General features: G+C 47.7%; 11 protein-coding genes across 11 annotated transcripts; 5 read left to right on the top strand and 6 right to left on the bottom strand.

Annotated features, from left to right (window-relative positions):
* The first annotated feature begins 2 nt into the window (after window positions 1–2).
* Window positions 3–1,949, top strand: BC939DRAFT_444328 (endoplasmic reticulum-golgi intermediate compartment protein 3). The gene is made up of 6 exons (XM_051554656.1): window positions 3–207; window positions 337–495; window positions 596–712; window positions 815–981; window positions 1,103–1,535; window positions 1,635–1,949. The coding sequence occupies exons 1-6, from the start codon at window positions 114–116 to the stop codon at window positions 1,826–1,828; spliced, it is 1,164 nt and encodes a 387-aa protein (XP_051414628.1). The 5' UTR covers window positions 3–113; the 3' UTR covers window positions 1,829–1,949.
* Window positions 1,950–1,997: 48 nt separating this feature from the next.
* BC939DRAFT_444323 (uncharacterized protein) lies at window positions 1,998–5,990 on the top strand. The gene is made up of 10 exons (XM_051554655.1): window positions 1,998–2,352; window positions 2,505–2,709; window positions 2,800–2,829; window positions 2,934–3,001; window positions 3,139–3,270; window positions 3,378–3,631; window positions 3,729–3,975; window positions 4,070–4,185; window positions 4,279–4,482; window positions 4,593–5,990. Exons 1-10 carry the CDS (start codon window positions 2,178–2,180, stop codon window positions 5,742–5,744), a joined length of 2,583 nt encoding a protein of 860 aa, XP_051414627.1. The 5' UTR covers window positions 1,998–2,177; the 3' UTR covers window positions 5,745–5,990.
* Window positions 5,991–6,680, bottom strand: BC939DRAFT_444320 (uncharacterized protein). Its single transcript, XM_051554654.1, has one exon. The coding sequence runs from the start codon at window positions 6,580–6,582 to the stop codon at window positions 6,079–6,081; it is 504 nt and encodes a 167-aa protein (XP_051414626.1). The 5' UTR covers window positions 6,583–6,680; the 3' UTR covers window positions 5,991–6,078.
* Window positions 6,681–6,997: 317 nt separating this feature from the next.
* BC939DRAFT_444318 (glycosyl transferase) lies at window positions 6,998–8,966 on the bottom strand. The gene is made up of 2 exons (XM_051554653.1): window positions 7,861–8,966; window positions 6,998–7,700 (listed from the first exon to the last, which is right to left on the bottom strand). The coding sequence occupies exons 1-2, from the start codon at window positions 8,654–8,656 to the stop codon at window positions 7,387–7,389; spliced, it is 1,110 nt and encodes a 369-aa protein (XP_051414625.1). The 5' UTR covers window positions 8,657–8,966; the 3' UTR covers window positions 6,998–7,386.
* Window positions 8,967–9,155: 189 nt separating this feature from the next.
* On the top strand, window positions 9,156–10,912 carry BC939DRAFT_444317 (ribosomal protein S5 domain 2-type protein). The gene is made up of 7 exons (XM_051554652.1): window positions 9,156–9,408; window positions 9,546–9,665; window positions 9,778–9,880; window positions 9,966–10,103; window positions 10,200–10,282; window positions 10,389–10,610; window positions 10,702–10,912. The coding sequence occupies exons 1-7, from the start codon at window positions 9,248–9,250 to the stop codon at window positions 10,718–10,720; spliced, it is 846 nt and encodes a 281-aa protein (XP_051414624.1). The 5' UTR covers window positions 9,156–9,247; the 3' UTR covers window positions 10,721–10,912.
* A 1-nt stretch (window position 10,913) lies between these two features.
* On the top strand, window positions 10,914–13,621 carry BC939DRAFT_444314 (uncharacterized protein). Its single transcript, XM_051554651.1, has 9 exons — window positions 10,914–11,180; window positions 11,354–11,510; window positions 11,655–11,749; window positions 11,878–11,969; window positions 12,088–12,186; window positions 12,279–12,347; window positions 12,468–12,560; window positions 12,660–12,753; window positions 12,867–13,621. Exons 1-9 carry the CDS (start codon window positions 11,046–11,048, stop codon window positions 13,206–13,208), a joined length of 1,176 nt encoding a protein of 391 aa, XP_051414623.1. The 5' UTR covers window positions 10,914–11,045; the 3' UTR covers window positions 13,209–13,621.
* A 2,048-nt stretch (window positions 13,622–15,669) lies between these two features.
* Window positions 15,670–17,893, bottom strand: BC939DRAFT_77628 (uncharacterized protein). The gene is made up of 5 exons (XM_051561895.1): window positions 17,299–17,893; window positions 16,591–16,727; window positions 16,351–16,486; window positions 15,805–16,244; window positions 15,670–15,705 (listed from the first exon to the last, which is right to left on the bottom strand). The coding sequence occupies exons 1-4, from the start codon at window positions 17,780–17,782 to the stop codon at window positions 15,967–15,969; spliced, it is 1,035 nt and encodes a 344-aa protein (XP_051414622.1). The 5' UTR covers window positions 17,783–17,893; the 3' UTR covers window positions 15,670–15,705; window positions 15,805–15,966.
* Window positions 17,894–18,704: 811 nt separating this feature from the next.
* BC939DRAFT_475055 (uncharacterized protein) lies at window positions 18,705–19,240 on the bottom strand (the record flags this gene model as incomplete). The annotated part of the gene is made up of 3 exons (XM_051558465.1): window positions 18,705–18,866; window positions 18,972–19,062; window positions 19,146–19,240. 3 exons carry the CDS (start codon window positions 19,238–19,240, stop codon window positions 18,705–18,707), a joined length of 348 nt encoding a protein of 115 aa, XP_051414621.1.
* Window positions 19,241–19,549: 309 nt separating this feature from the next.
* BC939DRAFT_483512 (uncharacterized protein) lies at window positions 19,550–21,910 on the bottom strand (the record flags this gene model as incomplete). Its single annotated transcript, XM_051559185.1, has 6 exons — window positions 19,550–19,764; window positions 19,871–20,247; window positions 20,345–20,946; window positions 21,074–21,295; window positions 21,398–21,501; window positions 21,631–21,910. The coding sequence occupies 6 exons, from the start codon at window positions 21,908–21,910 to the stop codon at window positions 19,550–19,552; spliced, it is 1,800 nt and encodes a 599-aa protein (XP_051414620.1).
* A 310-nt stretch (window positions 21,911–22,220) lies between these two features.
* On the top strand, window positions 22,221–22,894 carry BC939DRAFT_394581 (ETC complex I subunit conserved region-domain-containing protein; the record flags this gene model as incomplete). Its single annotated transcript, XM_051552167.1, has 3 exons — window positions 22,221–22,262; window positions 22,442–22,716; window positions 22,828–22,894. 3 exons carry the CDS (start codon window positions 22,221–22,223, stop codon window positions 22,892–22,894), a joined length of 384 nt encoding a protein of 127 aa, XP_051414619.1.
* Window positions 22,895–23,075: 181 nt separating this feature from the next.
* On the bottom strand, window positions 23,076–25,579 carry BC939DRAFT_500990 (Abscisic acid G-protein coupled receptor-domain-containing protein; the record flags this gene model as incomplete). Its single annotated transcript, XM_051560108.1, has 11 exons — window positions 23,076–23,328; window positions 23,435–23,488; window positions 23,585–23,895; window positions 23,969–24,061; window positions 24,141–24,209; window positions 24,307–24,376; window positions 24,483–24,584; window positions 24,691–24,811; window positions 24,897–25,007; window positions 25,092–25,192; window positions 25,287–25,579. 11 exons carry the CDS (start codon window positions 25,577–25,579, stop codon window positions 23,076–23,078), a joined length of 1,578 nt encoding a protein of 525 aa, XP_051414618.1.
* Window positions 25,580–25,711: the final 132 nt, after the last annotated feature.

The following is a 25,711-nucleotide window of genomic DNA, read 5'->3' as shown; positions in this document are numbered from 1 at the left end:
CAAAACGGTAGCAGTGGAGCTCAGCATCCTCTCACCTCATCCCTTCCTTCCTCATCTCACAAGACACCCTCCCCCCATTGTGAGTGGCAACCCGTGGACCACGCTTTGACACGATGGTTAAATCCACTTTGAGCCGCTTCAAGAATTTTGACGCCTATGCCAAAACACTCGATGACTTTCGAGTCAAGACCTCGACTGGTGCCGCAGGTACACGCACCGCTTTTTATCCCACTCTCGGCTATTAGCACACAGCTGTGGTGCCCTGTAGCCTGATGCTCTAATCCAATATTCCTTCTAGTACTCACATCCATTCAAATCCCTGTCTAACTCCTCCAGTGACCCTTGCGAGTGCACTTATTATTCTGATTTTGCTACTGGGCGAGTTCTTCGACTACCGGTCTATCCACCTCGAGTCATCCTTGATTGTCGACAGCGGACGCAAGGAGAAGATGTCCATCGACTTTGATATCACTTTCCCTAAGATCCCCTGCTACAGTGAGTGCTGTTCCGATTGTGCCGTCCGTTGTTCTACATAAATTGAGCACCACTGTCTGTGCGTTGGGCTGATATGGTTGGTTGATTTTCCTGAACTTAGTCTTGACGCTGGACGTTATGGACGTTGCGGGGGAGCACCAAAGCGACATTACCCATTCGGTGTACAAAGTGCAGCTGGCGCCTGATGGTACAGAAATTAAACGCGAGCGGTCGCCCAGTAAGTCGTTGGGATATTATAAAGATCGTATACCGGGATGAATAACGTCAGCGCAATGCTTCGGGTGACTTACAACAATCACGACCTCATCTGATCGTTTAGACCTGGGAAACACTGGACCAGATCCTAAGGAGGTCGGTGAGAACTACTGTGGCGCATGTGGTGGCGCATCACCCCCAGAGAGCGGATGCTGTAACACTTGCGAGGAAGTCAGGCAGGCCTACGTTCGATCAGGATGGTCATTCAACCACCCTGAAGGCATTGAGCAGGTACTGATCCCGAAGTTGCTGCCTTTGTAGGCAATGAGCAATATCCAAGATCAACGTTATTTTTTTATCACAACTGACTCATATGCATTTCATGGCTATTCCTGTGTCTATACGACTTTAGTGCGTTCGCGAAGGATACATGGAAAAGATGAAGGAGCAGGAGAATCAAGGATGCCGAATGCATGGCCAGCTCACTGTCAATAAGGTGGCAGGAAACTTCCATATTGCTCCTGGCCGCTCCTTTCAGCGCGCCACCATGCACGTACATGACATCCAGCAGTATCTCGAACACGGCCTCGACTTTTCTCATCACATCAAGCACCTGAGCTTTGGAGAGCTGGTGCCCAACGTGCACAACCCCTTAGATGATCAGACTGTGAACAACGCAGAAGGATTATTCATGTTCCAGTATTACATCAAGGTCGTCGGTACCACATATCAGTACTTGAACAAGCGTCCTGTTAAAACCAATCAGTACTCTGTCACACAGTTCAACAGGAACCTGCATTACAAGGATGCACTCGGCCAGGTTCACCAACCAAACGGACTGCCTGGTAAGGGTCGATTGATTGACGGTTTTAACGAAGCGGATTTCAAAACGCGTTTAGGATGAAGCCCCTTTACTGACCTTCAGTCTCTGATTTTGCATCTAGGCGTGTTCTTCAACTTTGACATCTCACCCATGATGGTGGTGCAGAAGGAGGAGCGTAAATCGTTCACGTCGTTCCTAACTGGTGTGTGTGCAATTGTCGGAGGCATCTTTACGGTGGCCAGTATCATTGATGGAGCAATCTGGCGGGCTGAGAGGTCATTGAAGCGAAAGATGGAGCTTGGTAAAGCGCTCTAGATATGACATGAAAAGTTAGGAAAATATAAAGCTTTCAGACACACCCTACACACGCATGCAGCGTGTTTCTGATTCATTTCGTTTTGTGCAACACACAAGTTACTAAAGCGGACTTCAATGTGCATTTGCGAACGATGACAGCGCACGACTGGCTATCTTTTCCTTTCCTCTTTTGTGTTTCTCCATCCTCAACTGCTTCGTCATTCTCATTCAGCCATTCATTCTGGTGTACAACAACACTCCACACTTTCTCATTCCCCATCAACTGTCTTGCCCACAAAAGTCATAGGATCGCAAGTGAACCCATTCTGAACCCATTCAAATTCTTGTGCGTTTGAAGACACAGCACATGGGCTTGAGCGCCTCCAAAAACTCGTCTGAGGGACGCAGGCTGTCCCACTCCTCGGACACGCGCAACGAGGGGCAACCACTGCTTGCGACTTACCATGGCCATGCCCAGGGCGGAGCCCCGCGGTCATTCCCAACTGCACCTGTAACTCCTCTTTTGAAGGAGGCTCGATATGGTATCTCTTCTTTTTTTATTCTTTTTTTAGTTGTATTTTCTGCACCCTGCATACAACAAGTTCAATGGCAATATGTAGGGCTTTGGATACTGGGCGTTAAACGCAAACCATTCTTCCTTTATGGCATATCTCATACATGCGAAACCTATTAGCGATCATCAATGCCCTTGATACATCGCTTACTCGCGATGAACTGGGGTCTCCAGAAATCTATTTGACATTGCTACTACCGATAGTCAGGAAGTATCGGGAGGAAAGGAGAGAGACTGCGGCGGTGTACTGTTTTCTCCTGAATCGGTGGCAGTTCCTCAAGGATGCCGAAAGTGATCTGGCCAATGCACGTTTAAGCGAGACTAGGTGGGCTATGGCACTATGACGTGCCAAGGATGAATAGATTTTATTGCATAACTATTTTTTTAACCGCTCTTTTGTACTATGTTGTCGTAGAGCACACGCATGCGAGATTGTCGCAACAAAGTATATTCGTGTTTTCGAACAAGTCCATGAAAAAGCGAATCCTAAATCGGCCTATTGACCCATTGCGCTAACATGCCCTATCTATCCTCTTGTGCCTGTAATAGGGTGCTAAAGGCATTTTCGATGCGTCAACTGATCGACGTGCTGACTTACGACTTTTCGCCGATGAGAAGTACGCTTACTATTCGTCCAAAATGAGTCCATGAATTAGGCTTCCAGAAACTGGCCGTGGTCCGAGCCCCTGAATGAAAAACGATGCACTTTATGCTTACTTCAAGCAAACCCGTTTTTATATAACATGCTGAACAGGAAAGGAATCAAGGCTGTATTTGCCGCACTTTGAGGGTGATCCGTCTACAGAACCGATGAGTGCGTTGGAAGTCGCAATATCCGCAAGGGCGAAGCGCTTTCTCTCGAATCCGCTTGTGCAGGAAATCATTAGTAAGGACCATGCGACTGGATCATGTCGAGTATACATATAGTGGATGCGCATACATGTACCACGATTGGCAGGCAGATCTCACCACGATCATTGTCATTTACCATAGACCAAATCTGGCTGGGAGAGATTGTATTTTTCTCGAATGCGATCGATAACCCGCAATCATGCCTCAATGCCTCACAGCAGGAGATACGTACTGTTACAGTATACGACAGCCGGGACATCAAGTTCCTGAGACTTTCAAGGCTTCGCGTTCCGAGATACAAAACTACATTCCAAATGGCCTCTTTCTCGGCCTTCATCTTTGTCTATACCTTGGTCACATTTGCAAAAGAGACAGAGTTCACTGTGATGGAACTGGTATGTTTCAATACTTATCTTATGCAAACGCTGGCTTGTCGAGCTGTTTTTATTTTCCTTTTGTACTTAACGATGAATATCTTGGCTCCTGGACTAGATCATGGACATATTCGCATTATCATTCACATTGGATGAATTCTTTCAACTCAAAGACTCGGGACCCTCGTTTTATTTTGAGACCGTCTGGAACTTGTTCGACGTGCCGATCTATATCATCTTTCTTGTGTTTATGAGCCTTCGCATCAGCACCTTTTTCACTGGGTCCATCGAAATGTCAAATTTTGCCTACGACTTTTTGGCATGTAACGCTATTTTGCTTTGGCCACGACTCTTTGCGGCGCTTGGTATGACGGACTTGAAGAATTGGTCGAAGATACGCTTAGGAATTGCTATCCAGCATCATTGTAGGCATCTACTGACTCTCCATACCCTATTTAGATCACTATCGATTCTTCGGTACAATGTTAGTTGTACTCAGGCAAATGTTGATAGACTCGATGCTCTTCCTTGCGCTCTCGTTCATCTTTTACGTCGGATTCTTGCAAGCATTCTATGTAAGTCGTGTGTACCAAATATGTTACGTATGGTGATTTACTGTTCGCAATAATCCTATTAGAAACTAAGCAAGGTTTCGCTTGTATGAATAGGGCCTCCACGATAACAAAAAGTCGTACGGGGAGATCGCGTGGTTGCTCTTGCAAGTATTTTTCGGTTCCGCTTTTCTGGGGTTTGAGGAGGCAGCAGAGCTATCAGAACTGTTCGGTGCCCCACTGATGGTTCTCTTTGTGGCTATCTCGGTCCTCATGCTGTATACTCTGCTTATCTCTATTTTTTCGCAAACTTTTTCCGAGGTATGCAGCATAGTGTGTCTAGTCATGAACGCTCATGGATATTGATGGAATGCATCTACACAGGTAAATGGCTGTCACGGTCTAACCGCATTGTGGTTATAACTCATTAGGTGAGCGCAAACGCCAAGGAAGAGTTCATGTTTTTGTTCTCTGTCAAGGTCATGGAGGAGGTCAAGTCGGATGCACTCTACGAATTCCAACCGCCTTTCAACATTTTGGCAGGTATCGCTGTATGGCCTTGTAGCCTCATCTATCCCCCCGAAACCGTTGGAAAAGTTAGCCGTGTGCTCCTGCGAGTGTTTTACTTTCCAGAGCTGGTTTTCATCTGGCTGTTCGAAACGTTGGCTCTGCGGAAAAAACCTCAATACATGCCCGTGCAGCCAGGCATGGTTAACCATCAGGGCATATATGGCACCATGCCATACGCATCTGTCGCAGGAAGTGTTGACGGTGGTGGTGTGGCCAAGCGGAGACAGGAAGAGACTGACAGCAGCAATAATAATAACAACAACAACAACAACAACAACATCAAGGCATCGACTGTGGAAGCTACACGCGAAGACGCATTGTCTCCGATGGAGCTGGAGGGCCTTGCAACGGACCCCTTCCAGTCCGCTGGCGGTCGGGCTCCTGCATCGAGCTCCTTGTCCCAGCAGCTTAATCAGATCAATACTGGCGGACTCTCGTCAACCAATACGCATGAGGTGCTCTCGCCATACTTTGAAAACATCCGCCGGTTTAGGGACTCGAGTAATGCCAACTCGGCTTCTGCAGCAACACCATCGCTCAGGGATGATATCGAGGGTCATCAGGAACGCACACAGTATTCATACTATCCCTCGGCGCCTATTGGGATGGGCATTGGGATTTCAAGGCAGGGCAGCATGAACCGTGGTCGCGTGCGTCATGGGACCGAGGCCACATTGGCAGGCACATTCCAGGGTATCTGGCCCTCGTATCATGACTCGATGACCGGTGGGGTCGGTGATTTCGCAGGCGGCGGTGATGCTTCAGCGACGATCGGAGGCAACTGTATGGGAGATACCTACTATCAACATCATTTTCAGCTGCAAGAGCAACTTCTGCAGCAGCACCAGCATTGGTGTATGGATGCAGAGCAAAAACGACAAGAGGATGGACAAGAGCTTACACGATTAATGGAATCACGGTACGCAGAGATGCGGATACGGATGGAACAGATCGAATCGAAGCTGGATCGACTGATGGACGTGATTGCAGCGGGCCATAGGGATACGCAGTGAAGCTACTTTCTTGCGCCATTGTCTTTTTTTCTGAAGCATCAGTCGCTTTACCTTGGCATATGACCTTCGCTGCATGCACTCGCGGATAGCTAGCAATACTCCTAGGCGAATAAAGAATACTTCGAGTGGAAAGACAAGTGGATTGAGCATCCCAAAGTGGTTTTCTGTCCCATATTGATCGACACGGATCCAGGAAGCGCGTATAAATACGTGTTGGACTCTACAGTAAAAGCATTCCTCAGCTCCGACAACATCTCTCTACGCAAACCAAAGCACTACTTCCTCAAACACTCAAAGCAACCACTCTCAACAACCATGCGTTCCCTCGCTTTACTCAGCCTCGTGGCCCTCCTCCTTGGCCTCGTTTCGGCCAACCCACTTCAAACAGAAGCTGCGACCGCTGTGACGACCGCTGTGACGACCGCCGTGACGACCGAGGCCGACAAGTATTCCTATGGCGGTGGTCGCGGCGGCTACGGTGACCACGGCGGTTATTCTCACGGCCGCAGCATGAAGCGCGATGACTACTCTGTGGACGATGCAGATGACACGGATAACGACCTGTACCACGGCGGTGGCGGCGGTTATGGTGGTGGCGGTTATGGCGGTCATGGCCATGGTGGTCGTTACAACAAACGTGATGAGATCGCGACCAGTGATGTCGAGGACGCTCGCGTGTTGTACCGCTATCGAGGTGGCTACGGCGGATATGGCGGTAGCTATGGTGGCGGCTACGGCGGCGGGTATGGGGGGTATGGCAGGTATGGCAGGTATGGCGGGTATGGCAGGTATGGTCGTGGGGGCCGCTGATAGATACCCTGATCCCCTGAATGGCCATTGTCACGGTGCCAGGATATGACTACTCTGTAGGTCCATTGAATGCGCCTTTTTTTCGTTTTCATGGGCGGCAAATAAACAGCAAGCAATAAAAAAAAAAAAAAGGCGAGCCAGCAGAACAATTGACGCGCTGTTCTTGGACCATCTAGGCTGTGGTGGAATGGTGGAATTGAAGGTTGGGGTGGCGTTTGCGGAGTGAGAAGTAGTAGTGATTTTACGGCATATAAAAAAGCCGTTTTCTTCAGGTTTCATCCCGGTGTAAGCTAGCACTTGTCCACAGGGCATCACCGCGCATGGATGACGCTGCATGCTAATCGTTTTAAAGGAAGTACGTTAGTTCAGCTTCCATCCCGAGAGGGAATAAATGGTCATTGCTTACAACACAACGGCTGCCCCCAAAGCGAGGAGCAAACAGCCTTAACAGTCTCCTTTCATCACGCATGGGATGTTTATCATGTTTCGTTGCTACGGCGCGCACAAAGACACAGCTTTGAGTTTTATTTCTGGCACAGGCTTCATTAAGCTAGCGTAGCATTCTTCGCAATAATCCAAAAGTCGTCCCAAGGGTAGCCGGGACTGACACTCCAAGGAGAGTAGTGATGTTGATGGGAACGACGGAGCGTGCCGGTTTGAGCGATTTCTGTCTCAGGCTTTGTACAGTTCATGTTAGCTGATACCGGTTGGTATGGGTTGGAATGGGAAGACAAAAATGTTTCCCCGTTCCTGTGTCACCCACCACACACTTGGAAAAGCAGACTTTATTATTATTATTATTATATTTTACAATGGTGGGATACACAATTGCCTAGGTATGAAGTGGCCCCTCACGCTGGCATCCTCCAGGAAGCAAGAACTTGAATCTCTGTCGGTTCTCGAGCACATATCGAGGCAACCCCACAGCCGATGTTGATTTGGGGATGGAACCCAGTCGGGTAAAGAGCTCCTTGAAGGAGTACGCCTCAGGAAACATGCCAAACAGATCCTTGCCTTCGCAGATTGCCTGCTGAATCCATGTGGGCTCCTTCAGATAGCTGTACCGGACCCTGTCCGAGTGAGAGTACGCTTCCATTTTGAATTGGAATTCTTTGATGGTGCGGAAGCAGAAGGAACAATGCCAACCTAATGAAATGAAGTTGAAAAGACAAAAGTTGGTCGGGTCAGTGTCGGCCAATGGGTCTAACGTTTCAAAAAAGGGGGGACAGGACAGGCTAGGAGTACGGCGTGAACTAAATTAAAAATAAGCACAAACAGATGAAGATACGATTAGTTTCGACTTTACCTGCATCGGTGAGGAGAAACTTGGATGTTTGTTGGTGGGTATAATAAGAGATGTCAGGCACCCACTTGTGGATGCTCGTCCGCCACATGCCCTCGTCTCCAAGAGGGAACTCGTAGCTGTACAGGTAGTTCCTGGTTTGCAGATGGAGCGACTGAGGCACCCCTTCGCACGCCTTAAGCAGCTCAATAGTGTGTCGACTGATGATCTCGTCCACGTCTGAAAAGGTTACCAGATCTCCCTGCTGCACACCGACCTCGAGCAAGAAGGTTGTCATCCCGTTCCTGGTCCTGCCCTCGTTGACCCAAGGCGACTCTCCCTTCTCAAGCGGGTAGAGCGGCAAGAACTTGTACATGATCTTGGATTCTGCAAATGCGAAACGCTCCCTGTTCATTTGGAAGACCCGCTCCTTGGGCAGGCCCGTGAAGGTCGCATTGGACTCGAGGATCACAAACTTGTCGACAACGTCCCACAGCTCCCGCATCCGGATCTCAAGCATGTCCAGTTCCACGCTGAAGATGATGGCGTCGTAGACCTTGTTCTGGTTGGTGGAGATATCTTGCGCAGGCAGGGTCCATCCATGAGCTTCACAGCGCTCCTTCATGGACATGCCTTCGGCGTAATTGTGGACGATGGTCTGGTCAAAATCCCATTGGGGTTTGTCCCAGAGCGGGCGCGACAGATAGCCGATATCGATGAAGAGATAGGGGAAGACGTTGAAGGTGATGAAGATGAGGAAGACTGCGGAACTAAGCAGGATAAGCAGGTGGGATCGACGGCGGAAGATACGGGCGGCCATGATGGTGATGGGCTGTTTATCTGGGAGGGATAGCGGAAGGAAGCTAAGGCAGGAGGGACATGAATGTACAGGGGCAGCAGCAAAAGAGTCCAGCACAAGAGCGTGCTTTCGTGCGAAGGAGGGGAAGGGAGCGGGGAAGGGAGAGGGGGAAGAAGAGGAGAAAGGGAGAAAGGGACGAAGGAAAGAAGGAAAAGAAGACAGGAAGGCGGGGTGAGGGGGGAAGGAAGGATGGATTGTCGGTTCTTGAAGGCGGTCAGGAACCCTAAAAGAGATAAAAAAAAATAAAAAAAAAAGGAAGCGAAGGAAAACTGTTAAATTCGTGCGGCTGCGATTGGCCGCCTCTCCTCAGGCACACATACTTCGCTTGCGTGCACGACAAGAGGGACACAGGGGGCAGTACCGTGTACTGTGTACTGCGAAGGCCGATGGCCAATAGGAAGCAGCGGACGGAGTTCCAGTGATCTTTGGAATCGAGTGGCTTTTTTTTCTCTTCCAGAGGGTAAGCAAGACTCCAAGCTTGCCACCAAACAAGAAAAGGTCGCAAATAGGAAAGGGATCATTCTCAACAACCTCTAAATCACATCTCACAGAATGAAGGAGCTCGAGCCATCAACAAACGAACGCGAGTTTCTCTTGGCAGCACTCAGACAGAGCGCACGCATCGATGGCCGCAACTTTTATGACTTCAGGACACTGCGACTCTCCTTCGGCGCAGACTATGGCGCTGTCGAGGTGCAGCTGGGTAACACCAGGTCAGTGGACCCTTGTCAACTTGGATCTACACTGAAGGCAATTGCTCCATCATATTTGCGCTCTATCCTACACCGCCGCTCAAACCTCAGTCATGGATCCCAGGCGACTAATGGGAACGATTTTTTTTATTGTGCAGGGTTATGGCAAAAGTGTCCTGTGAGGTGATCAGGCCATTCCAGGATAAGCCCACAGAGGGCTTTCTTATGTTCAACACAGAGCTCTCGCCCATGGCATCATCTGCGTTTGAGATCGGAAGGTAACCGTCGTGATGTTGGTCTACAAAAACGAATCAGAGAGTCGTCGATCCGTGTTGCCGCATGCACGCTAAAACCGACCGATTTTTTACGATCGTCCATCCCGCTTTGTAGACAAACGGACGAAGAAGTCCTTGTGAGTCGGCTAATCGAAAAGGCGATGAGGAGAAGCAGAGCTCTGGACACAGAAGGACTCTGCATTGTTGCAGGAGAGAAGGTATCGCCACGATCAAAGTTAGGCAATTCGTTTTTATCGGCGCACAATTCTGGCAAAACGAAATTAACATCGCTTACATTGATAGGTTTGGTCCATTCGCGTCGATATTCACTTCTTGGATCACGACGGAAACTTGGTCGATGCTGCCTGTATTGCAGCAATCACTGCATTGCTTCACTTCAGGAGGCCTGATGTAACAGTAGTCGGCGAGGAAGTTACTATTGTAAGCAGACTTGCATCTTTCCAGGAATCATGGACACCCTTATCTATCGTATTAGAGCTAATGACTCGGCGTCCGGCATTGCATCCACCTTCGTAGCACACTCTGGAGCAACGGAACCCTGTTCCCCTGAGCGTTCACCATATTCCGATCTGTATCACATTCGCATTCTTCGACAACGGGTAAGCATCCATCAACCAATGATTCGCTGTTGCAGCAGCAGATCGTAATTGATTAGGTTCCCTTTGAGTCGCCAACTTACACTCTTTTTGCTTGTGGACCTTACAGTGAACGTGTGATTGTGGATCCCACACATCTGGAGGAGCAGATCAAGGAGGGCGACATGACTTTCACGTTGAATGTGCACAAAGAAGTATGCGCGCTGTCAAAGGCCGGTGGTATCGCTATGGAAATGGATCAGATTCTTCAGTGTTCAAAGATCGCTGTTGTCAAGGTTACTGAGATCACTGCTCAGATCCAAGCAGCATTAGATGCTGACGCCAAGAAGAGGTTTGTCTCCTGAAGTATTGTTATCATGAATATGCATGGTCTACATTGCAACAACTCACATATCTCCCTTTCTTTGTTTCTCTTTCGACAGGCAAATCTCTAGGAAATAAGTTGAGAACCGCATATCCTGTAAAGCATACACCATCCAAGAACAGCATCTGAACAAATAAAAAGAAGTATGTCAACGACAATTGAACCAGCTGAGCCAAATGAACGTATGGTGTGTGCCTGACTTCCTACCATGGGCCGTTGACGTCAAGTCCGCCAGGCCAGACAAAGGGGGATAGAATCTCCCTTTCCAGTCACGTCTTTTTCAACTCGCAGAGATCATTCCTCACCTCTTTTCACGCACCCATCCTCACCCCTTCACGCGCACTCTCCCACGCACACTTCTCATCGACGCTTTTCCTCCTCCTTTCCTCCGTACATAAAGCCATGCCCGAATACTGGTTCGTGTCCGTTCCTGGCGAGCGCAATCGCACCGTCACCTTCCAAAACTTCAAGGCAAAGATCGCCAGTAGCCAGAATGACTTGAGCGAGGTCACGCCCTTGCCCATCCCCGAGTTCAAGGTACAGAAACATTCGTCGCCATGCACCTTTGCAAGAAGAGCGGGCCTCCAACGAAACAGACCTGCTCCTTGAGGCGACGAAGAGGCACTTTTGTCCTTGAAAAGGCGCGCGGGCATATGGTCATTGACGCGCATGACTAACAGTATAGGTTTTTCTTTGCGCGGAAATGGTAGATTGGCACTCTCGACACGCTCGTAGTGTTATCAGAGGACTTGGCCAAGCAAGACACCGCCTTTGAGTCGTCTTGCAACAAACTGGTGGACATTATTCGGTCGCTTCTCGGTACTGATGCTCATGCGAAGCTCGCGGGCAGTCTTTCAGTGAACGAAAGTGAGTAACCATCAAACAATCAAACATCTTAACATGCACGACGCTTTGTCTTTACTGGAAAACTTGGTACATTAAGTACTTTGACAGGGATCTGACCGTTTGAAACTTTTCTGTGCGGTGCCTTTATTCTGAAATCTTCTACAGAGACGATTGACAACTATCTCAAGACCTTTCAATGGAACACGATGAAATACCGCACGGACAAGTCTTTAGTCGAGTTGGCAGAGATTTTGAACAATGTACGTTTTTTTTTTTTTTTTTTTTTTTGGTCAGCAGGGAGGAGGAGGAGGGGGGAGGGGGGTTGATCATGCATTAGCCTAACACGAGTTGCTAACACATTGTATACTTTCGATCCTTGGCGGTATAGGAAGTGGCTTCGATCGACACGCTGATGAAAAACAAAATGGCCAACTATAGTGTCGTGAAGGGCAATTTGCAAGGAATCCAGAGACGCGAAGTGTACGCAAAATGTCGTTTTGGTCTTCTATGCAAATGGATAAAAAGAAAAAAAAAAAAAAGAACCGAGAATGCTAACAAAGCGTATAACGTTGTTGGTCTGAATAATCTCTTTCAATAGTGGAAACATGGCGTCGCGAAATGTTGTTCCTTTTGTCAAGAAGGAGCACGTTGTCTTGGATTCTGAATACCTTGAGACACTTGTCGTCGCTGTCCCAAAGTGAGTCCTCATTGAGATGGCTGCATCACACTGAAGGGAAGTTGGTGGCTAAATATGTACAAGTGCTTACTTCTCATCTCGATCAACACCAGGACCCTCTACAAGGATTGGCATAACAAGTACGAGACGCTGACGCAGATGGTCGTCCCTCGCTCCTCCCTGTATGTTTGTCCTCGATAGATTTTCGCAAGCTATGTGCCGCATTCCTGAAAAGGGAGGCGGATTTGACTTTGAAGGCAGTGATGGATATAATCTAACTAAGAATCCATCTGCACAACTAGAAAAATCGCCGAGGATGACGAATATGGGCTTTTTACTGTTACGCTGTTCAAGCGCATCGTGGACGACTTTACGAACAAGTGCCGGGAAGAAAGGTATAGATCACGGAACGAAATTATGCAGGGTTAATGCTGAAAGTAAATACAGATCGGAATGTCTAATTATAATGATCTTGCGCTGATATTTCTTGATAGGTTTATTGTTCGTGACTTCAAGTACAGTGAGGATGCGCTTGAAGAGCAAAGGCGTGAACTTCAGGAGATGGATGCTTCAGAGAAGGAACTCTGGGTAAGCAATGCGAGTCTCCAACGACTATTCCGTCTTTTTTTTTTTTTTTCTGTGCAAGTAATTTATCGTTGTTACTCATTCAGCTTCATGAACGTTTTCCTTGCTGCTTGTAGGCAACTATCTTGAGACTGGCTAGGACGAATTTTGGCGAGGTGTTCCAGGCTTGGGCACATCTGAAATCTTTGAGAGTGTTTGTCGAATCCGTACTCCGTTATGGTCTGCCTCCAGATTTTGTCGGCTTCACAATCAAACCGAAGCCCAAGCAGGAGCAAAAGATTCTTACGATCTTGACGACGCATTATGGCCATTTGGGCGGGTCGCCCTCGAGCAGAGGAGGTCATCATCAGGGCGGCTCTCATGAAGACAGTGCAGAGGATGCGATTCTTGGATTTAATGACAAGGACTACAAGCCCTTTGTGTTCTTCTCGCTTAAACTGGACATCGAGAGACAATAGATAAGAAGAATGAAGTTTGGATGCATTGAAGGTGCACAAGGACGAAAATATGAGCGAACAATAAAAAATACCAGGCGCATTGAAGCTGGGATAACAGTGCGCATGCGACATCAACCCTTGGCAGCATTTTTACAATTTCTTCCTTGAGGGTGTTTTTTTTATCTTTGTATAATACAGCAAAACGAGGTAATAACAACAATGAAGACGAGAAGACAAATAAACATACACAATGAAGATCTAATAATAACGGGAAGATAAAGTGAAACAAAAATGGTGAATTAAAGACCATCCGTGGCTGGCAACTCGTTCAGGACGTGGACTGAGACTGGTGACTCTGATAAAAGGCGTAGCCATAAGCCTGCTGCTGTTGTCCCTGCTGCTGCCCTTGCTGTCGTTGCTGTTGCTGTTGTTGCTGTTGCATGGTCTGTTGGTAAGCTGCATAATACGACGTCTGCTGCTCTTGCTGTTGCTGTAGCTGATTGCCCGGCTGTTGTTGCGTCGTCTGTTGAAGCATATCTAGTAGTTCCTTTGCGCGTTCAGCTGCTAGCATGGCGTTGGTGAGCGTGGGCGTCACCATAGCTTGCTGCTGTGGTGCTTGTTGCTGTTGCGGATGGTATTGCGCCTGGTATTGTTGCTGATACTGGAGCGGCTGGGCATATGCGGCTAAGGAGCCATAGAGTCCTGCAAACGAGGTCGTTTGCTGTTGCTGCTGCTGAGTGCCGTATGCATTATACCCTGGGTTCAACGCTGAGCCGGAGGCAGCTAGCGAACTTAGCAAAGCTGCAGAGTTTTCCGTGGGAGTCTAGTAGATCGGTAGAAATAAATGCCTTAATAAAGATGTTTGGAACATACAAATGAAGGAAAGATGAATGCTGCATTGACGAAAATTATCTTTACCTCATATATAACGTTTGGTTTAGATGATTGGCTTGATGCAACTGCTGCCGAGAGCGCCGCCAGTACCGCAGCTGTATTGTTACTTGGTGACGATGACGACCCAGTATCCGTCTGCAGCGGTTCTGGATCAGGTTCCGCTGGAGAAGCGGGAATGTACGTAGTTTGGCGATAGTATACAGAGAGTGTTTCTGATTCTCTTTTCTCCTGCACGCCCTTCTCAACGCTCTTGAACCCTCTTTCAGGTTGGCCAGTGGGTTCCAACTGCAGTCGCAAAGGTGGTTGCCACTTATCTCCGCGCAAAAGTACCTCGAGCTGTTGTTCAGTCATCATGAACGGAGGCTTGACCGAGTGCTGCATGTATGTATCCTCGTCCCCGAAATAGCTCTGGTTATTAGAATCTATGTCGAACTGTTCTTCTTCGTCTGAATAAAATCCACGAGGCTCAATAAACTGGATCGACACAAGCTCATGATCAGCTTTAAAGCGCACCGCTTTTTTCGATTTGACGATTGGCATAGTTGCGGCCGGTTCATTATTCATATTCATTGAGTCAGAAGGCTCCAGTGTCGTCGAAGGCTTAAAAGTGTCCGCATCCTCTTTGACAACACTGCTTTCAAGAAGCTGTGAAGGTTGGCTGTCAGAGGAGACAGGAGATTCTGACCGGTCCTTAGGCGATGATAGCGTTGTTGAGCTGATAGCCGTCGTTGGCGAGATATTGCTTCCAGATGCGGTTGTGACCTGCGTCTTGATCGAGAGCGACGAGGGCAACGAGGGCGGTGATGATGGCTTTGTTAAAGACACTATAGCCAAGGACTTGTTTGGGATTGACGCACTGCCTTGAGGAGCTGACCGCATCAATTCCCTGAAGAATCCTGTATTCTCCACAACATTTGATTTCTTGGACGTCTCTGTAGGAGCAGCGGGTTTTCCTTTGATGAACTTGGGCAGTGGAAGATCGGATATCTGGTATGAGCAGAATGATAAAGAGACGGTTAGCGTGCTAGGCCAAGGACATGCATCTAACAGAACAGCAAAACAGGGACTTGCCTCGTGTAGCTGATTGTCCCTGTCACGCTTACGGCCTTTATTGGCGCTGACAGACGCGGCATCCGATGTGGAACCCGATACGCTTGACGAGCCCTCTGTGAATTCATAGGTCCACTTATCCTTCAGCTGTGATGCTTGGTGCGAGATTTCTTTTTTTTTTTTTTTTTTTGAAGATAGAAAAGTACCAACGACCGCCGTATAACCACGCATTAGATAACTTTATTACGTTTAAGATTTCATATGCATTCCATTATCCAATGACCAGTGCGCGTAAGGTATGGGTGACCAAGCACGCGAAGAGAGATAAAGAACGCGCATAAGACCATACGCTTCGTAGTCGCTGCTCTTACCTTTGTCAATATCTTTGTCCTGTGCAAGTTTCTTCATCACTCTTCCAACTTTTGAATCATAAAGTGTTTGGAAATCAAAGGGGAGCGTCTTGAGGATTGCGATTGATTTCAGTAGAATATCCTTATTAGCCTCTGTATTAGGATCTTTTTTTGCCTCTAGCATCCATATGCGGAGTATATTGGGTCCCTTCAATTGCACGAATCTATTAGCAGGAGAGAATCCATGATCAGCCATGACATGCTCGTACAGGCGAAGTGTCTTTCGATAGATATCTTTTTGTACATGAACCGTATGAACTCACTTTTGGAGTACTGGCTGTGCCTTGGTGAAGAGCAGTGCATTCATGATGTATTTGCGCCCTTCATAATCCGATGCTGCATCCATAAGCTCAACTGCTGTTTTAATGTCCTCAGTCTTGACAAACGAATTGCCACGCGTGATACGTGAGATCATAAGCCCGACTTCAGACGACTAGTAAGACCCGATTTCCCAAGAATAAAGATGTTAGTATTAAAACCACATTTACGATTAACAACGCTTTCGTATCTCCAATAGTTACCGAGAGAGGTCCTGTCACCGATCCTGCACGCGACTCAGCTTTAATATCTGCTCCGACTTTCGACTCAATCTTAGTCGCAGCGCCTGTCAGCTTATTAAACAATGCGGCTCCTATTATTGCCTCGATCGATTCCTTCTCTTCTTTGTTCAGGCCAATATGAGGACTTGGAGCAGGTCGTTGTTCTAATATTTGTTCAAAATAAAACTCAGTGAAATGTTTGGAAGGTGTGGACAGAATTTGAACGCGTCCAACTCTTTGCGCTGCTCTATGGAGATGAATGCCACGAACCTATAGGGGCTTCAGAGGCGATATCTGATACAGAATTTAAAGACTTGTCAAGTTTTTCGAGCATTGCTTGCTTCTCCTTTTTTTCTTGCAGCTCCTGTGCTGCTCGCGTTCTGCGGCGGGCAAACCAATTTTGCACCTAAGATGCGCAAACAAAAAGAAATATATGCTGTTAAAAAATTGTCTCGACGATTGTGCTGTCCAAGATTTGCTCCACTCATCTTCACATTCGGTTTGTCATACCTGAACTTCAGTACAGCCAACATGCTCAGAGAGCTGACTCTTGATAGCCTTGGAAGGATATGGATGTAATTCAAACACCTTCTCAAGTGCAGCATTGTGCACGTCCAAGAACGTGAACCGGTTTTTTTGACCTTCAACTGTTTCCCCCACACAGCGTACCAACGTAACGAGGTGTTCCCACGATATATGAATGACCATAAAAATAGAGACATAAAGAAAAAAGATAATTATATACGGTCAGTCATCTTGTTTCATATAATGGATTCAATTGGCCTAATGAACCGTTTTATCAGGACGATGAATCATAAGGACTAAGTGATGCGCTGGCCTGATACAAACACAATCCCCTTCTCCGCTAATATCTGTCCTGAGCTAGATGATGGGACAAAGGCCATTTATCCCCATAAAAATGAACACTACAAAGATGACAACGGTCTCCTGCCAAAGTCAGACACGGACACGCAGAAAGATCATATTTGTATTCCTGCATGCAATACAGATCTAAGCAGGATGGATATCGGCTCTCTATTGTACGTCCTGATGCCCAAACCTCTTCTACACTCCCTCCCCTTTTGATAGCCATATTATGTCGGATCCACACGCATTTCTCTTCGACACTCAATATTGTTGTTTTGTTCTTTCTTCTTTCTCGGTCAGGAATATCCTTTGCAATTAATGAAACTATGTTTACATAGAACGATTCTTCACCTCTATTACGAAAGACCGTTTCTGATGGGGAGAGAGAGCTACTGGGGTCAATTACCAGCTCCATCCTCTCCCCTCTGTTATCGTTGACAGACAATGCTGGCGAGGAGGCCGAGCCATGACTTGAATCGATAAAGGCATCTTGCTTAGGCGAGGGGTTACTCACTGGGACCGCCACTGCAGTAACAACACCTTTACTACGGTAAGAGAGTAGGTCCCCACTTGAGTCAGGCATGGTCGTTGGCAGTGAGGGTGAAAGTGTTGTTGGTGTGGAGAGTGGCGTCGAAGGCGTAACTGATATTCCGTCCATTGTTGATACTACCATTGATTCTGTTGCTGAGTCGGCTGGGTGGTCCAATTTCGCTAGAGACATATTAGGAGACCATGCAAGTGTTGAAGAAGACGAGGTAGAGGACGGTGGTGTAGGTTGCTGAATGAGTTCAACAGCAGAGGTGATAAACGCTTGGTCTTTTGTCTGGTCAAACATGGTGGAATCGGAGGCAGCGATCTGCCAACCTTGAGATAGTCGGAGCGATAAAAAAATAAAAATAAGAATGGGAAAATGAGACCAATCGATGATCAGGAAGAATGGCGGCGATGGTGGTGATAGTGGTGGTGATGGCGGTGATGGCGGTGGTGATGGTGATGGTGATGGTGGTGGTGATGGTAACAAAGAAGCAAAGAGAGATGATTGCAAGCGCAATTACTTTTATTCTTGTTCGAATTCGGTCACGGGGTTGGTCTCATCCTGATGCTCATCTTTCTGCTGTGCACTCAATTTGGTCGCCTTGATCTTCGTGCCTGAGCTCTTTTTGATGCTCGTGGCCGTGCTGATGCTGGCAATACTGCTACTGGCACTCGATTTGGATGCGGCTTTCTTCTTGCGCCGCACTCGCACCACTTCCACCTCTGAAGATCCCACCGCCGCAATCAACGCGTCGTCCTGTGTCGACGAAACCTGAGGGAACCGGTCGACGCGGCCTTCTTGCTCGATACTTATTTCTAGGTCAGAGCGCATGGTGGAGTTGGAGGTCATAGAAATCGGAGACGTCACCACACTTTGATCTGATACTTTTCCAGGAAGAAGTGTTGATATTCTCGGAGCGAGTGAAGTCGGTGACGAATCTGTTCTGGCTGAGGAACGCATGGTCGAAACGATAGGGAACGCTGGTTTTGCTGGGAGAGGGAAAGGAAGGCGAGATGGCAACATGGGCGATGACTGCCGGTTATCCATCAATTGATGCGGGGAGTTGTCTTCCGGTGATGATAATGCGGTAGAAGGCGCAACAGTACTTGTTGATGCTGTACTAGCAGATGGTGGTGCAGGTGGGAGAGTTCCTGAGCGCTGTCCTGATGGCTGTATTTGTGAAGCTGGGGACATAGTCGCCTGTACTGCCGCCACAACCTGATCATAAGCCTGTTCCTTGGCCCTGGTGGCCAGCACTTTCGCCGCCTGCTTCTCCCGTCCTATGGCCACTTGATCTGCTCGACGCTTGAGCTTCCTGGACAACGCCGTTGTGGAGGCGATGGTGTTTTTCATGGCAACCAGTTTGGCAATATAATGCGGTAGCCTAGCAAACTGTAACAAAGTTGGGCATCATTGGTACGCCAGATCAGATATGTTTCCATGGACCTTGTTGTTCAAATTGTCGATCCCATAAACGTCGCCAGCTTACGGTGTCGTACGCCCTTTCCAGCTCTTCTTGTGTTAAATTCAGCTCTGAAGAGATCTCCACGACATTACTTTGGAGTATGGCCTGACCCTGTCTGGAGTGAATCGAGCAAGCAATGGCTGGTCAATGCGTAGTTCCTGAAAGCAGGTTGTCGTCGACATTGCCAGTTGTGCTTACACTAGGTCCCTAAGCTGGCTCTCGATTGTGTTGATGAGTGGCTCCAGTTTCTCCAGTAATGCTTGGTTCAATTGCTGCTCGGCAGATTCGTCCATTGCGTATGTTTAATTGTTCGTTCGTGGCAGAGTTGATTCGTGGGATAGCGAGATAAAAAGTATTTTTATTTTTGAACGATGTATCTATGAAAAATGAAATGCGCCTTACGATCAACACTTATCCCTCGAACTGAAAAAAGGCTGCTGTGACCTCCAAAGATCAACAAATACGCGCCGCAGACTTGTGCTTAGAAAGATGAAAAGATGCCGCTTTCCTGGTCATCCCATAATATTTCTGAAAAGAGTGCCTTTTTGCTTCAATCAACGGTCGAACAGCACTCTCCTGCTCGGGAGCCAGTCATCCCCTCTTTAGCGCTTGAGAGCCTTGGATTGCTCAGGGTAGTCTCTTGCGAACACCAACTGCGAGTTGGCAGCTTCGCGGAAACCGAGAGCACTCGTCAACTCAGCCTCTGTCCTAGCCATATCGATCGACTTGTCGAAGTACTCGATGGCTCGCTCGATCTTGCCCTGCTGGAGGAAGAGCTGTCCAAGGGTGGCAATTGCAACATCGCACTCAGGGTCAGCTATATGATGCACAGAACAACCATGTTAGAGGAACGACCCGTGAAACAGAAAAGACATCAGTGTAGCGCGCCGCATTTCAAAATAAGAAATAAAAAAGCTGCCTACCATCGAGTGACTGAAGGCACAGTTTCTCAGCACCTGCTGGGTCCTGTTTCCATTGGAAGACCAAAAGCGCCTTGTTGATGTAAGGAAGAGGGTTGGAGGGCTTCAGGTTGATGGCCTTGTCGAAGCGCTCGAAAGCCTGGTCGAATTGCTGCTGATCCAACAGCAATTCTCCGTAATAATTGTTGACGTCTCCTGATTCTGGGAAGTCCTTGAGCGCCTTTTTGAAAATATTCATGGCATCCGAGATGTTTCCAATCTTGTACTGGGCCACACCATATTGGATGTGAGAGAAAACAAACTTGGGTTCCAGCTCAATTGATTTGATGTAGTCCTTTGCAGCGCTTTCATATTCTCCAGTAATGAAGTAGACTTGACCACTATGAGTATCACAACCATTCAATTGATCGTCAGTATATCCGTTATGAAAGGCATACAGTCCTCAATACACGATAACAAACGGTCCGTAGTCCATACCGATGATAGTAGATGTTAGGATCCTCTGCATCGATCGAAATGGCCGTCTCGAACTCGTGGAAGGTCTTGGCAGCATCACCCTGCTCCATGAAGATGCTACCACGCTTAATGTAGGTCTGAACATAGTTAGGGTCGAGTTCGATTGCTTTGTCGAAATCAGCCAATGCCTTCTTTCCATCGCCCATCAAGAAGGTGAATGTGCCGCGCATGTTGAGAGCCTTTGCCATGTGAGTGGTTTTGAGCTGGATCGCCCTGTTGTAGGCCTCCATTGCCTTCTGGTACTCCCTCTGTCCAAGATAGTACTCTGCCAACTCGAACTGAGCATCGCCAGTCACTTCGTCTGCGGGCCTGGTATCAGGCACACGCGTCTTCCTGAAAGAATCCAAATACGCCGACATAAAGGTCTTTGATGGGAGACGCTCTTCGCGCGTCTTCAGGATCTCCTTGGCCTTGAAGTCTGCCACCTTCTTTAAGTTACGCTCCATGGACTGAGCGAACGACTCGTTCTTGAATCCATCCAGGATGCAGAGTGCCGTAAAGTCGTGCATGGCCTCTTGATGTTTGCCGGTGCTTTCATACGCGTGGGCCCGTCGTCCGAGCGCCTATATCAAATCGCAAGGATATTTTTCAGTAATTAAAGAACGCGCTTGCGGTTAACAATCATGAGGAAGCCTGACAGAAAATCTCTCTCTCAGGACAAATATATCGCAAACGTAGCACCGCGATTACCTTCTGATAGGTGGGATTCATCTTCAAAGCCAAGGTGGTGTCCTCGATGACCTTGTCAAACTTGTGAATAATCGAGTAGCATGCAGCACGGTTGCTGTAGAACACTGGGTCAGGGTTGAAGGCAATCGCCTGGGTATAGAGACGAATGGCCTCATCCCACTTCTTGGCCGAATACATGCTGTTGCCACGAGTCTTCAGGATGTTAGAGTTCTCCAGACGTTTCTAAGCAAATGCACAATAGATCGAACAGTCAGCATCTTTCCTTTCGCATCACAAAGAAACAAGACCACAATGGGGATATAGCCGTCGCATTCCAGTGGATACCTTTTCAGAAAGTCCAGCAATCGTCTCGGCACTCATGGTCTCCACATTGTCGTCAGATTCCTTGGCGACATCCTTGGCCTTTTCAGATGAAGCTGGGCTTTCTGCTGCTATGCAAGATAGTTATATTCAGAAAAGGGGGGAAACGCCGTCAGATCTGCGGGCTCACGATCTGACACAGAATAAGCGCACAGCGATAAATAAGAAGAGTAACGCTGTTCCGTGGCTCTCTGTACCTGTTTCCTCGGGAGTGGAAGCGCCCTTGTTGGCAGCCGACTTTTTCTTGTTCTTCTTCTTCTTGTTCTTTGACTTTGTCGATTTTGGCTCGTCAGCGTCGACATCAGAAGAGGATCGGGTGAGGTAGTAGATACCGGCTCCAGCAAGCAAGGAGACCGAGGCAACAGCGGCATAGAACTTCCAGTCCTTATCCTGAACGAACTTTTGAACAGCGCTCGTGGTGTTCGAGACGGGCACCGGCGCAGGCACCTTGGCAGGGAGGGACGATGCAGAGGACATTACTGTTGAGAATGAGGAGGTGGAGAAGGAGGTAAGAGAGAGGGAGAAAGGAGTGAATCAGAGATTCTGAATCAAAAAATAAGTCAAATCAGGAAAAGTCCACGCGGTGAGACCGGCTCGTCGGGGCGGGTGGGCATGATAAAGGGTAGATTACAACCTGCATAAAAGTAAACAAAGAGCTGCCATGGCAGCCACGTCACGTTCTTCGGTGTGTGCCCCTTCCGCAACTTGATCTCTGTGCTGGAACCGATCTCTCCATTTCCACTGTTCACTTTCTTTCCCTTCACTCCCTCCATCGCTCTCGATCACCATGTTCGCCACAAGACGCCTCTTCAGCGCCGTGACCAAGAAGGTACAGGATGCTTCTTCACCTCCTGCAGGACTATCAACATGGAATCAGTAGACAGCGCCCTCAATATCCAGATCTCGGAGATTTGTTCCGAATAGTGCGCCTGCAACGCGATCAGCATACTCCACACCAAAATGAAGAGAACTTCCGGTTAACGTCGCGTTTTTGCCTGTGATGAATAGACCACTGGCATGTATGGTCTGCCTGTCCATCCCGACCCTCGTCCTCATCTCATCACCATCTACAACGATACCCTCAAGACCCTGGAAAAGTTCCCCACCCACGCTGTCTATCGCCAGGCCACCGCTGCCTTGACCAACCATCGCTTGAACGTTGTCAAGAACACCGAGGACATCTCCAAGATCGAGGAGGCTTTAGACGCTGGTCAGATCGAGGAAGTGGTTGTCCAGGCTGTTGAGGAGCTCAAGTTGGCTGGCAAGATGCTTGAGTGGAAGCCGTAAGTGAATTACAGGAAGAAGCCGACCCCATCATTGGTTTAACTCTTTCTCTTTTGATCTGAGGCTGATGTACACTGAAACTTATTTCGTCTGTCTTTTCATGTTCATAGTTGGGAACCATTGGAGACCCCTGCACCAAAAGATCAATGGAACTACAAGTTTAACGAGCATAATTAAGTAAAAGCAGAAATCAAAGCAGGACTTCGACGACGAAAACGACAAATCAACACCATGCATTTAGACCAGGAAATCACGGTAGAACCGCAGCGCAATTGCTTCAATAAACTACCAGCAATTGATATGAAGTTCACGGATATCAAAGTGGCTTTTATCACTTTTTTTTTTCTTTTTTGTGATATCAAGGTCCTCGAGACCGCCACTGTGTCCCAGAAGACAGACCGATCCGAGAATCAGAAGTGACAGCGGTCTGAGAGTCTGAAGGCGGAGATGACCGACGGTCGTACATGCTGTTCGATGCGCTCTGCTCACGCTCAATCATATATTCGAATGCAGGGTCTTTCGCAAGGACATTACTGCTTCCGCTGGCTGTGTGCACGAAATACAGGAATCCCATGCTAATGACACCGCTTATCAGGAATATCACATCGAACCTGTCAAGAGAAAACAGACGCGAGTTCCAGAACAGGCTGGATTAGTTTCCATTACGAATAATTAAAAGCTATGCCTCTTCCACATTAAATTCTTCATTACACATACCACCGATGATAAAAGTCGAATTCTAGTGCACCGAATGAGTCCGAGATGATGGACCTGAAGAAGAAGAAAAAAAGATATTGCTTTCAGCAAATATGAAAATTTCATGTTATCAACTCCTCCAACACATTCAGAGACAAGATCCGTACTGACCTAAATTCCTGAGGCAGGCTCTGGCGCATCGTTAGAATGGAACTTAAAAAGTAGAGGCCCATGATGTGTGCTAGGAACAGAATGATGTTGCTGGAGGACACATGCCGCGAGAAGGCTCGTGAAAACTTAGATACCTCTGTCAGCAGTCCTCGGATCGACAGAAAAATCATGAGGCCGACAAAGAAGAAGCTGAGTTGTTGAGACCAGAACCGTACGTCGATAGTCATATTGGTATAAGAGACAAATTTGCTGATAAGAGCCGTAATAGGGTCGGTCGATCCTTTTCGTCTAAACACGGTGTTTATGAGGGCCTATGTTGATGATAGCGTTAGAATGTCGTCGAGCTTCTATAGTAAAGCTACTTCTGCTGAGTTCGTGCCATACCATAGCCAGTTTGTAGATACAGTACACCGAAAAGATGTACCCCATGAGATTGCTGTATTTGCCTTGCCATGTTTTTGCATGCTCTAATCGAGACTGAAACGGAACTTGAGGATGTAAGCTTAAAAAAAAAGACATACCTACGAAGTACTGAATCTTTATGAATTGCCCATACCTTTTCGACGTAAAGGTCGTCAATGTCCAAAAACAGTTGCCTGGATATCCCCTCTAGGGCCCCCAGCTCCTGTCTGAGTCCATTTAAATCTACCATTACATTTATTTCATAAGTCTGCGAGGTTCAACAAACTGTATGATAATAACAAGTCTCGGTAGTCACTTACTTGAGCCCTCTTTGCCTGATCCACTGCCAAATATTTTGCGTACAAATCCGCCGACCTTTGACTCGTTAGCCTATTATTTAAACAGGGCGAGTTAGGCAGCAGATCATGGATACTCGTTCCGCATGTCACTTCTTTGTATTGTATTAATGTGAGGACTTGCATCGGGAGTTCGAAACTTGGCCTCCTGAATTAGGATCTGCTTTTTTTTGCTCGCAATCATTTCCAGGGTCTGCATACACTTCTTTTCTGCAAGCTGAATATCGATATCTGTCACTTGGCTAAGGATTGAGGTGCGGACGAAATGTTAGTACCGCCAAGCGACCATGAAGAGTGTTGAGGTCAGAAGAGTATGCAAGGGTGTTACAGACAAACAAGTCATCCTACCGTAGAAAGAAGAAAAGATTAGAGTAGGGGCCGTTCACTGCTCCAAATCCCGAGAGAATGGCACTAATGGTTACTCCAATGATCCCAACTCGGGACATCCCCCATTCAGTCGATAGTATCCCTAGAGTTGCAGCAATATACTTTGGATGAGAGGCAGGATTGGATCTTTGGACACGAGACCACTGCCGATGCCTCACGCCACTTACCTGGAGCATCTCCTCCCTGCATCGGGAACCCATAGCCGACCTTTGCAAAGAGATAAAAGTATACAGCCCAGATAGCGCCGGCAATTGGCAGCGCTTTCTGAGTTGATATACCTGTTTTTTTAAAAAATAAATTAAGACACGCTCGCTATTTTCGAAACTGTTTCCAGCAAGACAAAATGGACCAGAGTCAAATACCTGTATGCCGTACAATGAGAACGCATTGATAGTATGGGATAATGGCAATGACGAGTAGTAGCATGGCATTCATTGTCAGTCGCCAGAAGTACCATCGGGACCTAATGGAATGGTTATCAACCAGGTTTAGCAAAACGACATCGCCATTTACAATTGAGTCCAGATAGTATGCGGTTCTGCTTAGTGTTAACGTACTCTTGTCCCAAAAGTCCGAGGATCTCCAGAATTATGAGCTCAAAGAGTTGACAGCTCCATGTGAGCGTGAGCGCAAATACGACCTGGACAAGCATACCCCCTTGCCACCATTTTTGCTGCCGTTTGTAGGTGTTTGTGGGGAAGGTCGAGAGGAGGAATTCTTGATCGGAGCTATTGGATGCATAATCGCGGACGAGGCCCTGAATGAGAAACGCCCAGGCGAGGGTGAAGAAAAAGGCCTGCGAGCCTAGGAGGAGCAGGGCCTCGATGACGAGCATGACGGACAGTTTCATGGTTGCTGATTCATGGTGTGGGTTCTAGCATCCTTACTTTTCTAGCAATTGGGGCAGAGCGCTGCGTGTCCTAAATCTTATTTCACTGCACTGGTCTTTTGCGGAGAAGCATAGCTTTTCTTTCAGCCAAAT

Source organism: Gamsiella multidivaricata (genome assembly GCF_025024155.1).
Source record: "Gamsiella multidivaricata strain RSA 2152 chromosome Unknown BC939scaffold_16, whole genome shotgun sequence".
NCBI classification, from domain to species: Eukaryota; Fungi; Mortierellomycota; class Mortierellomycetes; order Mortierellales; family Mortierellaceae; genus Gamsiella; species Gamsiella multidivaricata.
This window is presented reverse-complemented; position numbering and strand designations above follow the sequence as displayed.